Genomic DNA, 13246 nt, shown 5'->3' on the forward strand with positions numbered 1-13246 from the left:
GTGAGTGTGTGTTGGAATTAAACCTAGTGCCTTGTGTATGCTAAGCAAACACTGTACTACTGAGCCACACTCCCAACCCAGGAGTGAACTATTGATATACACAATAACTTGAATGAGTCCTGAGGGGATTATACAGAATGAAAAAAAGTCAATCTCAAAAAGTTGACACCTAAATGGATTCATTAATATTAGTATTCATTTTTCTTTCCTCTTTGGTATTGGAGGCCTCATGCATGCTACTGAGTTACGTCTCTAGCCCTATTTAAATTTTATTTGAAATAAGATCTTGCTAAATTATTCATGCTGGCCTCAAACTTGCGATCCTCCTTCCTCAGCCTCCCAAGTAGCTAGGTTATAGGCATCTGACACTGTGTCCAGCTATATAACATGCTTGAAATAAAATTATAAAGATGAAGAACAGATTAATGAGTGCCAGGGAGAAGGGATTGGAAAATGGATGAAGAGAGATAGCTGTGTCCCTTTGTATCATGAGAGATCCTTGTGATGGAATAGTTATGTATATTGGCTGTTTTAATGTGAATGTGGTCATGTGGATCTGCATATGTGATAAAATTGCATGGAACTGAACACACACACATATACACATGAATACATATCTAACTGATGAAATTCATTGTCAGTTTGGCTGAATTTTATCATTGTCAATGCAGTCATCTAGAATATTATCACTAGGGGAAACTGGGTCTTTATTACATCTTACACTGCATTTGAATACAATTATCTCAAAGTATAAAATAAAAAGTGAGAAGAATGGCTTAAAGTCTTAAAATGGAAAAAAAAATAGATGAAGGGCAAAGAAGAGCAAATACTAACCTGGCAATAAATAATTTGAAGATTGATTTTCCCAGTTGAATCAGGGAACAGGAATAAAAGGATAACAAAATAAAAATAAACATTATGATTATTTTTAAGTTAAATATAAATACATGGTATAAAGGCCAGCTTACCTCATGTTTGTCTGTTTGCAAGTAAATATTGTCTAGAATTAATTGCAGTAGAAGCTTTAATATTTTTTAGTTTCTGTTGGGAATATTTTTACTAGTTCATTATTACATAATTAGGCCAATGTGTGCAATATTCTGTTCATGTCCTAAAGCCACCTTTTGTTCTTAAAGGTAATTTTTTCCCTCAAATTCCTTTCTTTGTTAAGTTGAAATATGATGTACACACCATAAAATTGCTGTTTTAAAGGTTACAATTCAGGGGGTTTCAGTGTATTTACAAGGTTTTGCAACCATGAATATTTTTTCACCCCAAAGTATAATACTGTACCCGTTAGCATTCATTTCCCATTGCTCCCTCCTTCTAGCCCATGACAATCTCTTATCTACTTTCTGTCTTCCTGGATTTGCCCATTCTGAACATTTCATACAGATGGAGCTATACAATATGTGGCATACAGAGTAAGGATGATTTAACACATGTCAAGCTGGGCACTGTGACACATGCCTATAATCTCAGCTACTCAGGACACTGAGGCAGGAAGATCACAAGTTTGAAGCCAGCCTGGGCAACATAGCAAGACCCCATCTTAAAAAAAAAAAAAAAGTGTCAACAAGTGTATGGATCTTGTTTAGTCTAGACTCAAACTGTGAAAATATTATTAATGAGTTAACTGAGGAAATTGAACACTGACTACAAAATTGATACTAGAATATTATTAATTTTTTAAGCATAATGAATTATGTGTAGGTATCTCTTCAAAAAGAATCTTTTAGAGATATATACTGAAATATTTCCTTATGAAATGATATGTTGTCTGTGGTTTCTTCCAAAGTAATTCAGGGTTGGTGGTAGTATGTGGGGATACAGACAAGCAGAGTTGATCATGTGAAAATGATGGTTTGAAATAGGGTGTTGGGTATGCTACTGGACCAGGTCCATTTTGTCTCCCATGCAATATGTCAATCACTGAGATGAGTTTTTAGAAAAAGAAAGAATTTATTAACTGGTAACCATGGGTGGAGATGGGAAAGCAAGTTTCAAATCTGCCTCTCCAAGGGTCAGATTTGTGGCTGTTTATGGGCTGAGGTGCGGGAAAGGTGATTTAGAGTTTAAGAAGTCATCAAGGGTCAGGGCATGGGTCATCAAGCTGTATCAGGTGTTACCATCATGACCCACATATGGAATGGATCTCTAAAACTGGTAATTTTAAAAATTCAACTAAATACAGCAACTACGAGCAGGTGAAGCAGGTTAACTCTAGATGATTTATTTAGGTTTTTCCTCAGTTTAGTTACATGGACCCACTTTTCTTTTCTCTCTCCTTTTGGATATTTGAAATTTTCTGTAATAAAACTTTTTTTTAATGTCTGAGGGAATAGCTGGTCTCTTTAGATGCTCTCAATAATATATGTTCAGTTATGATGTTTCCAACAGGCTAATTGGTAGGGTGGGTTCTCTCCTTTTTTTTTTTTAAGCAGGGATTAAGTTGCAGGAACATTTGATTCACATGTGGAAGTCAAAATTTTAGTGAGTAAAATTGTGCTCACCAGGTACTGTGTTTTTTGTATGGTTGATATTATAGTCAAAGTCTCCATATTTTTATTTTATTGAGCATAATAAGGTCAAGAGTTTTGTTTTACCAAATGGGTTCTCTCCTTAATGAACACACTCCCAGTCTTATTCCTACATTCTAAGTCACTGGTGTCTTGCAGTAAAACAGTTATTTATTTATTTTAAAAATCTCTTATTTTTTGGCAAGAGTTAATACATTTAATTATGAGATTGTCTTATGATATCTTACTAAAGTAGAACCGTTTTCCTACACTTTTTGATGTAGGGGAGATTTGTCTTGACAGGCTTAGAGTTCTTACCAGCAAAGTTCAAAAGGCATAGTTTTTCGGAGTTGTGTACCTAAATTCCATCTTTCAAGAGCACTTTAATTCAAAGAGTATTAAAGACCAGTGTTGACCTTTGTGATTTGAAAAGGTCAAAACTTTCCTTTTAAAATTTTTTGAGAAAATTGTCTTAAGGACACAGTTTATTACTTAATGAACCTGATATTAAAATTTATATAAATTTTATCCTGAAAAATGTACATACCTACACTACTTATAAATTTCAGTATTTACTTATTTACATAAGTAAATACTTATTAAATATAAATTAAAATATTTAATACAACAGATGCACCAACACATTTAGTTATTTCAGAATTTTATGTTCTTGAGAATGGCTTATAAAATTTTTAAAAATTTTGCTTACTTGTACAGCTTATATATTAAATAGTTGCTTATTAATGATTCTAGTATTAAATTATCATTTGCTTGTTTTGCTGTTTTGAGAGCTCAAATTAATGGGCTTATCATTATTGCAACTTTTAAAGTGAATTTATAAAATCTACAGATATGAACACTATATTTCAATATCTTTAACAGTCTATTTGCCTTCCTTTTTTTACAATTTTTTTTTAGTAGTAAATACTTTTATTTGTTTATTTTTTTGTGGTGCTGGGGATCCAACCAGCAGTGCCTCACACATGCTAGGCAAGCGCTCTACCACTGAGCCACAACCCCACCTCTAGGCTACTGGCTTTCTTTGGTTCATCTAGGACTGAAAACTCCACATCATCTACTAAAAGATGAGAAACATGAGATTTAAGTGAATGTTTCCATCTCAAGTTCTCCCATATTGTATCATTTTTCTTCTTTATATAGTATGTTGGACCTTTAAATATTTTAATTTTTAGTACTGAATTGTTATATAATATATATTTGACATTTTAGTGTGTTACGTTAAATGACCCTCATATTTTCTAAAAGTCTATATCACCTTCTATTTTCTCAGGTTATTTTCTTGATATTGATTGGTTTGATTCAGTCTCAATTTCACTGTTTTTGTTAGAAGTGGTAGAAAGTGACTTTTTGTCTCCTTCACGTTGCCTCTTTTAAAGGAGATAGGCCATAGTTGCTTCTCTAGGGAATTTTCTCGAGGCAGAACTTTAGAAACAAGGATGGTATGTCCTCTGCTTGCATTTTGGTCACTTAGACTTAAGGTCATTTGGCTGACAGTTCTGACTTCTTAGGAAAGCTTTTCCTTCCCAGGAAATCACGGAAATAGGTTTCAATTGATGTCTAGTTCATCGTTCCTTTTGAAGTATCCTTCTGGTTGGTGAACAGTAGAAGAGTACTGAGTTAGGTTTAATAACCTATGATGTCTTTGGAAGAAAGCCATAAGTAATCCAGATTTTGCCTTGTGTTTCTTAAAGTGCCTGAATCATTGACAGACATCGTACTGATATTTGAGCCATGGGTGGATAGTTGAGGCAGATACCTTGGGCTTTGTCAACACACATGCCCTGAACTCCACATGACCACTTTGATGATCATTTTAAGATAAACTGAATTTTAAGTGCCTAAGGCCTGGGCTGATAAAATTTAAGCATATGTTGTTATAAAGAACATGTTACGTGATGACAAACGAAGATACCTCTTGTCAAAATATTTATTTGTATAATTTATCTTTTAGTATATTACTACCAAAAGTGAAAGAAAATGATGAGGACTTTGTATTCCAGCAGGCCCCTCCACAGGTGGCACAGCCCACCTCATCCCTGGGGACTCTTACTGAAGCTCTGCAGCTTGACCCACCTGGGTTAGATCTTGGAGATTCCCAGAAGACCTCCAAGGGGCATTCACAGTCCTGGGCAGTGTCCAGTGGCCTTTGCTGAGAAAAAATAAAAACCTTTTTTACTGTACTTAAAAAAAAAAATTCAGAATGAAAGTAGTAGTGTAGATGGGGGGATGTCTAGGTTAAAAATTCTAAACACTTAAATTATTTCTTAAACATACAAATGTAAATGAAAAAAAAAAAGTCAGTAGAAAGTTAATATGTGAGTGCATCTACAGAAATGCAATTTTGAGGCAGCTTTCTAATCTTTTTCCTAAATGAGCCTACAAAGTTAGAGAAATCCACTCATGTCTGATCTAGAAAGAATAAAAATACTAAGAGTGGCAGAAGTAAGTGTTATAATAAATATAAATATGATATTAGGCAGGTTAGACAGAAGGTTCTCAAAAGAAATCATACCTCAGTGGCTCTTGAAAGATGAGTGGAGGTTCATGAGGAAAGAGAGTAGCCTTGCAGGCCCAGAAGACTGTATATGCCATACAGAGCACACAGAAATGGATAGTAACAACATGGTGGAGGGCATAAGAAAGTAGGTGGAGAGTGAACTTGGGAGTCAACTGTGACAGAACGAAGTTTGACTTTTTGAAAAGACAGCAGAAATTTTGAGAATGCTAGATAATGAGCAAAACCACAGAGATTAATAGTCAGTCAATATAAAATAATAATTTTTAAAACACAGAGAAACATATACACAATGGAATATTACTCAGCCATAAAGAAGAATGAAATTATGGCATTTGCCAGTAAATGGATGGAACTGGAGACTATAATGCTAAGTGAAATAAACTAATCCCAAAAAACCAAAGGCCACTGTTCTCTCTGATATGCAGATGCTGACTCACAATAGGTGGGGGTGGGGGAGTGGGGGTGGAGGTCCACTGGGTAATGGGGGCAAGGGAGGGAGGATGGGAATGGGAAAGACAGTAGAATAAATCAGACATGACTTTCCTATGTTCATATATGAATAAATACATGACCAGTGTAATTCCACATCCTGTACAACCACAAGAATAGGAAGTTATACTCCATATATGTATGTATGTCAAAATACATTCTACTGCCATGTATAACCAAAAAAAAAAAAAAAAAAAAAAAACAGAGAAGACAAACATGCCCTTGCTGAAATTAGATCATTTTTAGGAAAGTGAGCAGTGACCATTCCTGTTCAGCTTACCAGCAAATGCTTCAGAGGCTGTTTAACTCTGCCACCCACATCAGAAATAAATTAGCATAATAAACAACCTGATTGGTGTTGTGGCTGTGTGGAACTGGTACTGTTTGTCATGACTCTTCCTACAAAGCACTAAAATCCATTATGGCCTTCATCACTGATGCCCCTTAAACCTCCACTAGTCACCACTGATTTGGGTTGGGCAAAGGTAGCTTTGCAGAGATGAGTTTATGGAGATGGCAAAAGAATATATGCATCTTTATAAAACAAGTATAAAACATTATATATATGGTTATATATTTCTCTTAAAAATTAGGAAGTGGTAGGAGACACTTCAGTAGGGGATCAGGCAAGAAATAGATAAGTGGAAGAATCGAAAGCCTAAGACTTGTATTATTCTTTTTTGCTGGGTGGGGGAAGATACTGGGTATTGAACTCAGGGACACTCAACCACTGAGGCACATCCCCAACCCTATTTTGTATTGTATTTAGAGATAGGGTCTCACTGAGATGCTGAGGGCCTCGATGTTGCTGAGGCTGGCTATGAACCCATAGTTCTCCTGTCTCAGTGTCCTGAGCTGCTGGGATTACAGATGTGCACCACTGTGCCTGGCTGTATTATTCTTATTATGTTATTTTCTCATTATTTCCTGATTTTTCTTTTTACTATCTAGTAAAAAGAAAGGAGGCAGAAAACCAGGATTCTAGGCCCACCTTTATCACTTTCTACACCTCTGCCTCATCTCAGACAAGTCCCTTGACTTCAATTTCCTGATCTCTTAAATGAAAGGATTTTCAAATGGGCTCCACAGGATATAACAGAGCCGCTTCAAGGGCCACTCTGGAAGATGAAGGAGGCCTGCTGCCAATGCTGCCCTTCAAACAGAGCAGCTTTGCTTTTATTTGTATTGTAAGTTGGAGCTGTTACAAGATTTAAAAAAAAAAAAAAAGGATTCTTTACTTTTCACAAGTTTGAAAATCACTGAACTAGTATTTCACAAGGGCCTGTCCGGCTTAGAAACCATTTCGACATCTGTACAGTGGGAATAACTTAAGTTGTTGAGGTGTGAACAAGATATTCCACGTAGAGCAGAGCATATAGAACATAGGAATCACCGCAATGTGTTAGCCATTATTCCCTACCTCCCTGCCAACAGATCCCACAAAGATAAGTGCTTTTGCTATGACTCTTATGCATTGGGTAAGAAATGGTGGCCTGAGAATTGCCTAATCCATCTGCTTTGTACTACCAACATTATAAAAATGTCTTGGACATTTTCTTTGTAAAATTTTAATACATTTTATTTTTGTACATTGCATTTTTTTCTCCCACAACTGAAAGTTTTCTTCTTCTAGATCAGATTTGAAAAACAGTTACATTGCATTTATCAGAGTCAATGTGTTGGTGTTCCAGGCTTGCCAGCTCCTGGGAAAGTGACATCAGTGTCCACTCATTGACCTTGCCTGCTGCAACCTGTTTGGAGCTGCTGTTGATACTATCAAGGAGTAATGCCATCCTGCCACCATCCCTTCGCCAAATGAATTCATTTCAGGTAAGGGATACTCTTTACTAGAGTGTGATTTCTCATTTTAACTTGTAATTGTTTTTTCAAGGATCCTTCACAGGAGATAGCCCAAGAAAATTCATATTTTCAAATAGTAGTAATAATAACATAATGCATGTGTTGCCGTGCCTCATTTTAAGTAATGAACAAATGGAGACTCAGAACTGATTAAGGAGTTGCCTAGCAGTGGCAGAACCCAAGGCTTGTTCTCTGAACCTCCATTTTTATTGCCTCTTATAGAAAAAAACAAGAAGATGTGGCAACAACACTTGCAGATGCCACTTCCCTCCTCTAAGCTTTGCCCTAGAGCAAGGATATTCAACCATTACTGTTGGCTTTACTGATGTCAGCTGCCTGAAATCAAAATCTTTAACCTGGATAGTATCTTCCCTACTCCCATTTCCCTCTCTCTCCTCTGTCCTTCTTTTAGCACTTCCCACTCCCCTGGATATTTAATTGTGCTCCTGGTACAATGCAATGCTGCATGTAGATTTACCAGTACGATGATCAGCAGGAAGACTCTCTTCTTAATAGCCATCTAATTGTCTGAGAAGGCAAATGAGAATTAAGATGTTAAGCCAGCACAGTGGCACATGCCTGTGATCCAAGCATCTTGGGAGGCTGAAACAGTAGGATCTCAAGTTTGAGGCCAGCCTCAGCAACTTAGCAAGGCCCTCAGCAATTTACTGCAACCCCTTCTGAAAATGGTGATGTGGCTCAGTGGTTAAGCATTCCTGGGTTCAATCTCCAGTACCAAAAAAATAAAATAAAATTAAGATGTTAACTAGTGGCCTAACTTGTGGCCCTGTAGATACTGAGTATAATTGAACACATCTGTGACTCATGACAATGGAAAAGTAATCACAAGCTTCAGATGCTTGTAGGAAGGCCACATGCATTTCTGAGAAAGAATAAATATGGTTCTGCTTCTGGAGAGTTGCTGACATATACTAAGGTAACTTAAAGAGCAGTAAATATTATTTGGTGTATCTCTAGTATGTGGTCAAATGAGACATCTAAGATTTTCCTAGGAATTACATCTCAGGAAATTGATTTAAAAGAATAGCTGCTTCAATTTAATTTATGCCCATAATCTCTTAGAAATCTGTTGCATTGGATGTTTCTATGATTTTCTGCCTGTTTCTTAGATTGGGCCCTGACAAAAAGTTCAGTCTTTGGCCTTAGCATGCCTATTTGTGTTTGGTGTTACTCGATCAGCTTCAATCCTGGACTCTTCATCAAAAGGACCTGAAGGGACACCTTCTTGTTGTGGGGGAGAGGAAAATGAGATCCAAAAGGATGGAGTGAGTTGACCTCAGAATACCTGGTGGATTAGAGACTGCACTGAACTCACCAGGCCTGTGCTAGGGTTGCTCCACCTGCCACACAACTACAGTGCTTACTAAAGTCTTGGGAGCTGGGGGCACGGGGTGTGAGTGGTGGATGGAGGCAGGATATATCTACTGGGTATATCCACATATGTACCCTTATTTTATAGTAATTTATAATTCTTTATTTGTATACTTCCTTGAATTAGAAATGATTTAAAATTATGTGATATCAATCCACATTTCTTCTAAGTTTTACTCCATGGATTAAATAGTGCATAACACAAAAGTTTATGTAAGGCCACAAAGTTTAATGGAGGGAATTACAAGAAACTTAACAGTAGTTATTTTGGGGGAGTGAAGCTGGAAGACTATTATTTTTTATTTCCCTGTCTCTCTTATGTACTGTTAGAAAACTTTATACCAGGGGTAAGCGAGCAGCCAGAGAGATGACTCTGACTTCGAGGAGTTTATGGCATACTGGGGGAGATAAGGTAGTCGTCCGTGTGATAGAAATTGAGAGTACTTTTATTACAAAGTAACCTCAACACAAGTGTTAAAGATACTAAAAACAAAAGAGTAATCTAAACCAAGTTTGAGGGATTTGAGAAGAGGGCTAACCTGTATTTCTTCTCCATGAGACAGAAAATGTCTTGTCCTCTGTAAGTGCCCTCCCAGTCTCATGTAAACACAGGTGCATGAAAGCCCCTGTAATTGGTGGCATCAGTATGCTCTCAGCATCTTTAATCAGAGGAGCTCCTAAGCAGTTTGGATGTTAACTGCTCATTGTCCTCTCTTGGTGATTGTACTGCATCTGAGTTTAGGCTGTTTGCTGAATGTTATTGTCAGGAGCACATACACTGGATTGAGAAATATAGAGAAAATTGGCAGAATCTTATGAGGAATGTCTGCTAAAGTTTCATCTCTGCTCTTACCCCTGGAAAGATGTATTTTTATCAGGGACACTCCAGGAGTCAGCTTCCCTATGCAGGTCTTCACTCTAGACAAAGGATCAGTTAAAATGAGGAAGGTGTCTTTAGGGATTTGGAAGAGATGCTCTGCCTTTCCATCTTTGTGACACCTACTTAATCATTTATTATAATTGCAAGAAGTAGGGACACTATTTGCCTATATTTGAGATTTATTTTTTTAATTGGAAACTTACTTTCATGTACATTTTTTTTAAAGAGCTATTTTGGCAAGAGCTGTAAAGTAGTAGAATGACACTTGTTACAGATACTATCTTTACATTTCCAATTCTCTTACTTTTCAGGCTGAGGTAGTCACTGTGAGCAATTCTACTTTCTCTGTAAAGCTGTTATTTTAGGATTCGGATGCCACTCCTGCTGGAGTTGTTATTACTGCCAAATCCCAAGGGGAAGGGTTTATCTTATTAATGAGAGCTATTAACATATGAAATTTTGCCTTCTTGAATTACTCTATAACATTTCTCAGGCCAACAGGGATAGCTTTTGGTGGTAGTATTATAATTTTAGCTTCTACTCGGTTACAGCACTGTAGTATCCCTAGTGTGACTATCAGCAAACAGAATGCAGGATTTGGTTCAGAATCCCTGACATATTGCTAAGTGCATATGTACTGTAGTTGTTGCAGCTTCAAGAAGAGGGATGGACTTATCATTCCTCATGTCATACTTATTCTTCCATGGCTTCCTATTGCAATGAGAATAAAATACAAACTCTTTATCTTGGCCTGTGAGGATTGGCACCATCTGGCCCTGCCTCCCTTTCTAGCCTCTTCTCTTACTTTCTCTTCTTGTCCTTTACTCTGATCTAGTCACACTCACTAGCCTTTTTCCCTCTTCCCTATCACAGGCTGGTTCTGGCTGTAGCATCTGTGCACTGGCTGTTGGCTCTGCTTTGAGGAGACTATTCTGTATGAGGTCTTCACATGGCTGGCTTCATATTGTCCTGCAGGTCTCAGCTCAGGAGTCTCCACTCCCAAGAGGCGTAACCTGTCTCCTTCACTGAATCCCTTTCTCCCAGTCACCATTACTTTATAACTTTCACCTTTTTTTTTTTTGCTTAGTACTTTTATAATTTGAAATGATTGGATTCATTTATTTGTCTTTTTCCATGACTAAAGTGTGTCTATATGAGAACAGGGAGTGTCTATTTTTGTTCAATATTGCACCTACAGAACTCAGAGCAGTGCCTGTATGTAGAGAGCAGTTGAAAAATGCTGGATGACTAGATGACTGGATAGATGCAAATTGGCATGGCCATGGGGCACCCTAGGAATCTAAAAGACTGAGCTGGAGGGAAGCAGAGGCATGAGTAGCATAAATTCAAGGACAGAAGCTTCAGCCCTATTTCTACTGGAACAAGGCTAGACTCAAGGTAAGGTCTAAATTTGAGATATTTCAATAAGTTTGAGCAAAGGTGGGTATAGGCATTGAAATTGCAGCCTGGGGCTTTGTACAAATGAGAAAGACTTGATGAAAAGTTTAGCCCTTAGAAAGATCTGGCAAGTCAGACCAGCGAAGTGCCTGGCATGTAGCACAGGGCTCCTTGGGCATTGCAGATCACAGCAGCAGAAATGGGTCAAGCTTTGATGCCAGAAACCAAGGCAGAGGGGTATCAGAGGGCTTCCATGGAGTGGGCAGAAGGCTTCTTTGGAGTAGGCAGCTTGCAGGCTGGCATGACCATTACTGTTACTAGTTTATTCCCCTCTGCATGCTTCAGAATTCTAGGGTGAGGAAGTACAAGGTCATTTCCATATCCATGTTGATGGGCAACTCTGGTTCCTAACCTGAAGTCCTTTGAGGACAGCTTTGAATCTGATAGGGCCTCTGACTAGAAGGTAGTACTTGAAGAGAAATCATGTTGGAACCAGGACTGGGCAACAGCTGCTGGTTATCATGGTAACTGCATTTTCCCTAGAATTCTACCCTATTAGGGCTAGAAGGACTTGCTACTCTACTGACAGGGAAACATACAGAGGAAAGTTAAATAGACATTAGAGACTAAAACTGACTTGTCAGTAGTGCTTTTTATGATACAGAGGGTGCTAACTTCTTTTTGGGGGTTGAAATAAGATCTTCTTTCTGTACTAGCACTTCTCTATTCCATGGGACACATGTTCCTTAGGATGCTATTAGTTGTTATAAAAATAGATATTAATCATCAGACTAATGAAATTAGAATAGCTAAAATTTATGGAGTCTTTTCTGTATTCTAGGTACTTTTCTCTATGATTTTCACCTATTAGCTCATTTCATTTTCAAGACGTCTTCATAAAGAAGATATATTATTATTCTCATTTCACATGTATAAAACTGAGCCAGAGGAAAAACTTGCCCAAGCTCACACAGAGCTAGTAAGTGGAGGGACACGAGGTACAAAGCCTGGTTCTAGAATTTCCCATTCTTAACCACTGGATAATTCTGCTTCTTTTAATAAGTTTGGTTAAATGAAGTTATAATTTTTAAAATATAAGATTTTTTTTAGGGTGTTTCATGTGCTTAAAGGCAGTGTGACACTATTGCTGGAGGGATATGGGAAATATTATTTCCCAAATGTACTTGGCATCAGAGAGAATTGTTCTAGGGGAATTGTATGGAACTGATGTTTTGTTCAGATGGGGAGACAGTGTTCTGACCCACCTCTATAAAGATTTGGGTGACCAACACAGAGTACTCTTCTGTACATTCTTGGAGGCAGGCTTGCTCATTTCTGCAGTTTCAGGGCTGATTGCCATGAGGATACCATTTCTTTCTTTAGTTACTAGTCAGGGCCACTTTGGTCCAAATGGTACAATAGGAAAGAGATCTCCCTTTGACATTCTTTTTTGGTACACACAGAATCAGGCCAGAGGCCCAGAAAGTGCCTGAATGGGTTTTGCCTTCCCACCCTGCACCTGCCCACAGGTCTATTTCAACTGGTTCTCCTCCAACTTAAACACTGTGTAGCTAGGTATTAGCATGGCAAAGGCTCTCCTAATAATTTGACCCATCTGGTTAAACTCCACCTCCCTCCTAATTTATAGCTTGACTCCCCCACTGAGAATGCTCAAGAGGACTCTTTTTTGGAGCCAAGCTTGACTGAGAGATTCAGAGGGAGTGTTCCCTGGGAGTATTCCACAGCTTGGGTGCCTAAGCTTAGGAAATCTTTTGTATTCAGTCTCATGCCTTACCTCATTAACTTCAGCTCTGCACAGCTGCTCTAAGCTGTCCAAATGGTGTAGATGGAGTTTTCAAGGACATCAAGTCCAGGAATTAAGCTTAAAAGAAAAAAAAAATCCTAAGTAGATTTCTTGCATTCTATAGCAATTTTGAGTGTTTGCACAAAAGATATCCTTTTAAAAATCCTCACATCAACTCTCAGTTTAAAGATAAAAAAATATATATGGGCAAGTTTATATAATTACCAACATGCAGGGCCATGTTTTAAACCCAAGTCTTATGACTATATTATTTATTCCATTTTATGATCAGGAAAAAAAATTGCCAAATGGTTCTCTTTGATAGTCCTGGGTCTTATGCATCTTATTTTTACCATCTGGCAGCA

The 13246-nt window shown here is 37.7% G+C and overlaps 1 protein-coding gene across 2 annotated transcripts in view; it reads left to right on the top strand.

The window, feature by feature from the left end:
- The window catches only part of Ube3d (ubiquitin protein ligase E3D), a 145161-nt gene that overhangs the window by 72262 nt on the left and 59653 nt on the right, over positions 1 to 13246 (top strand). For both annotated transcript variants that reach the window (XM_027928234.2, XM_071613240.1), the window contains exon 9: positions 7239 to 7377. In XM_027928234.2, the coding sequence (XP_027784035.2) occupies positions 7239 to 7377 (139 nt within the window). The remainder of the gene's footprint in view (positions 1 to 7238; positions 7378 to 13246) is intronic.

This window comes from Marmota flaviventris, chromosome 6 (assembly GCF_047511675.1).
Source record: "Marmota flaviventris isolate mMarFla1 chromosome 6, mMarFla1.hap1, whole genome shotgun sequence".
Classification (NCBI taxonomy): Eukaryota; Metazoa; Chordata; class Mammalia; order Rodentia; family Sciuridae; genus Marmota; species Marmota flaviventris.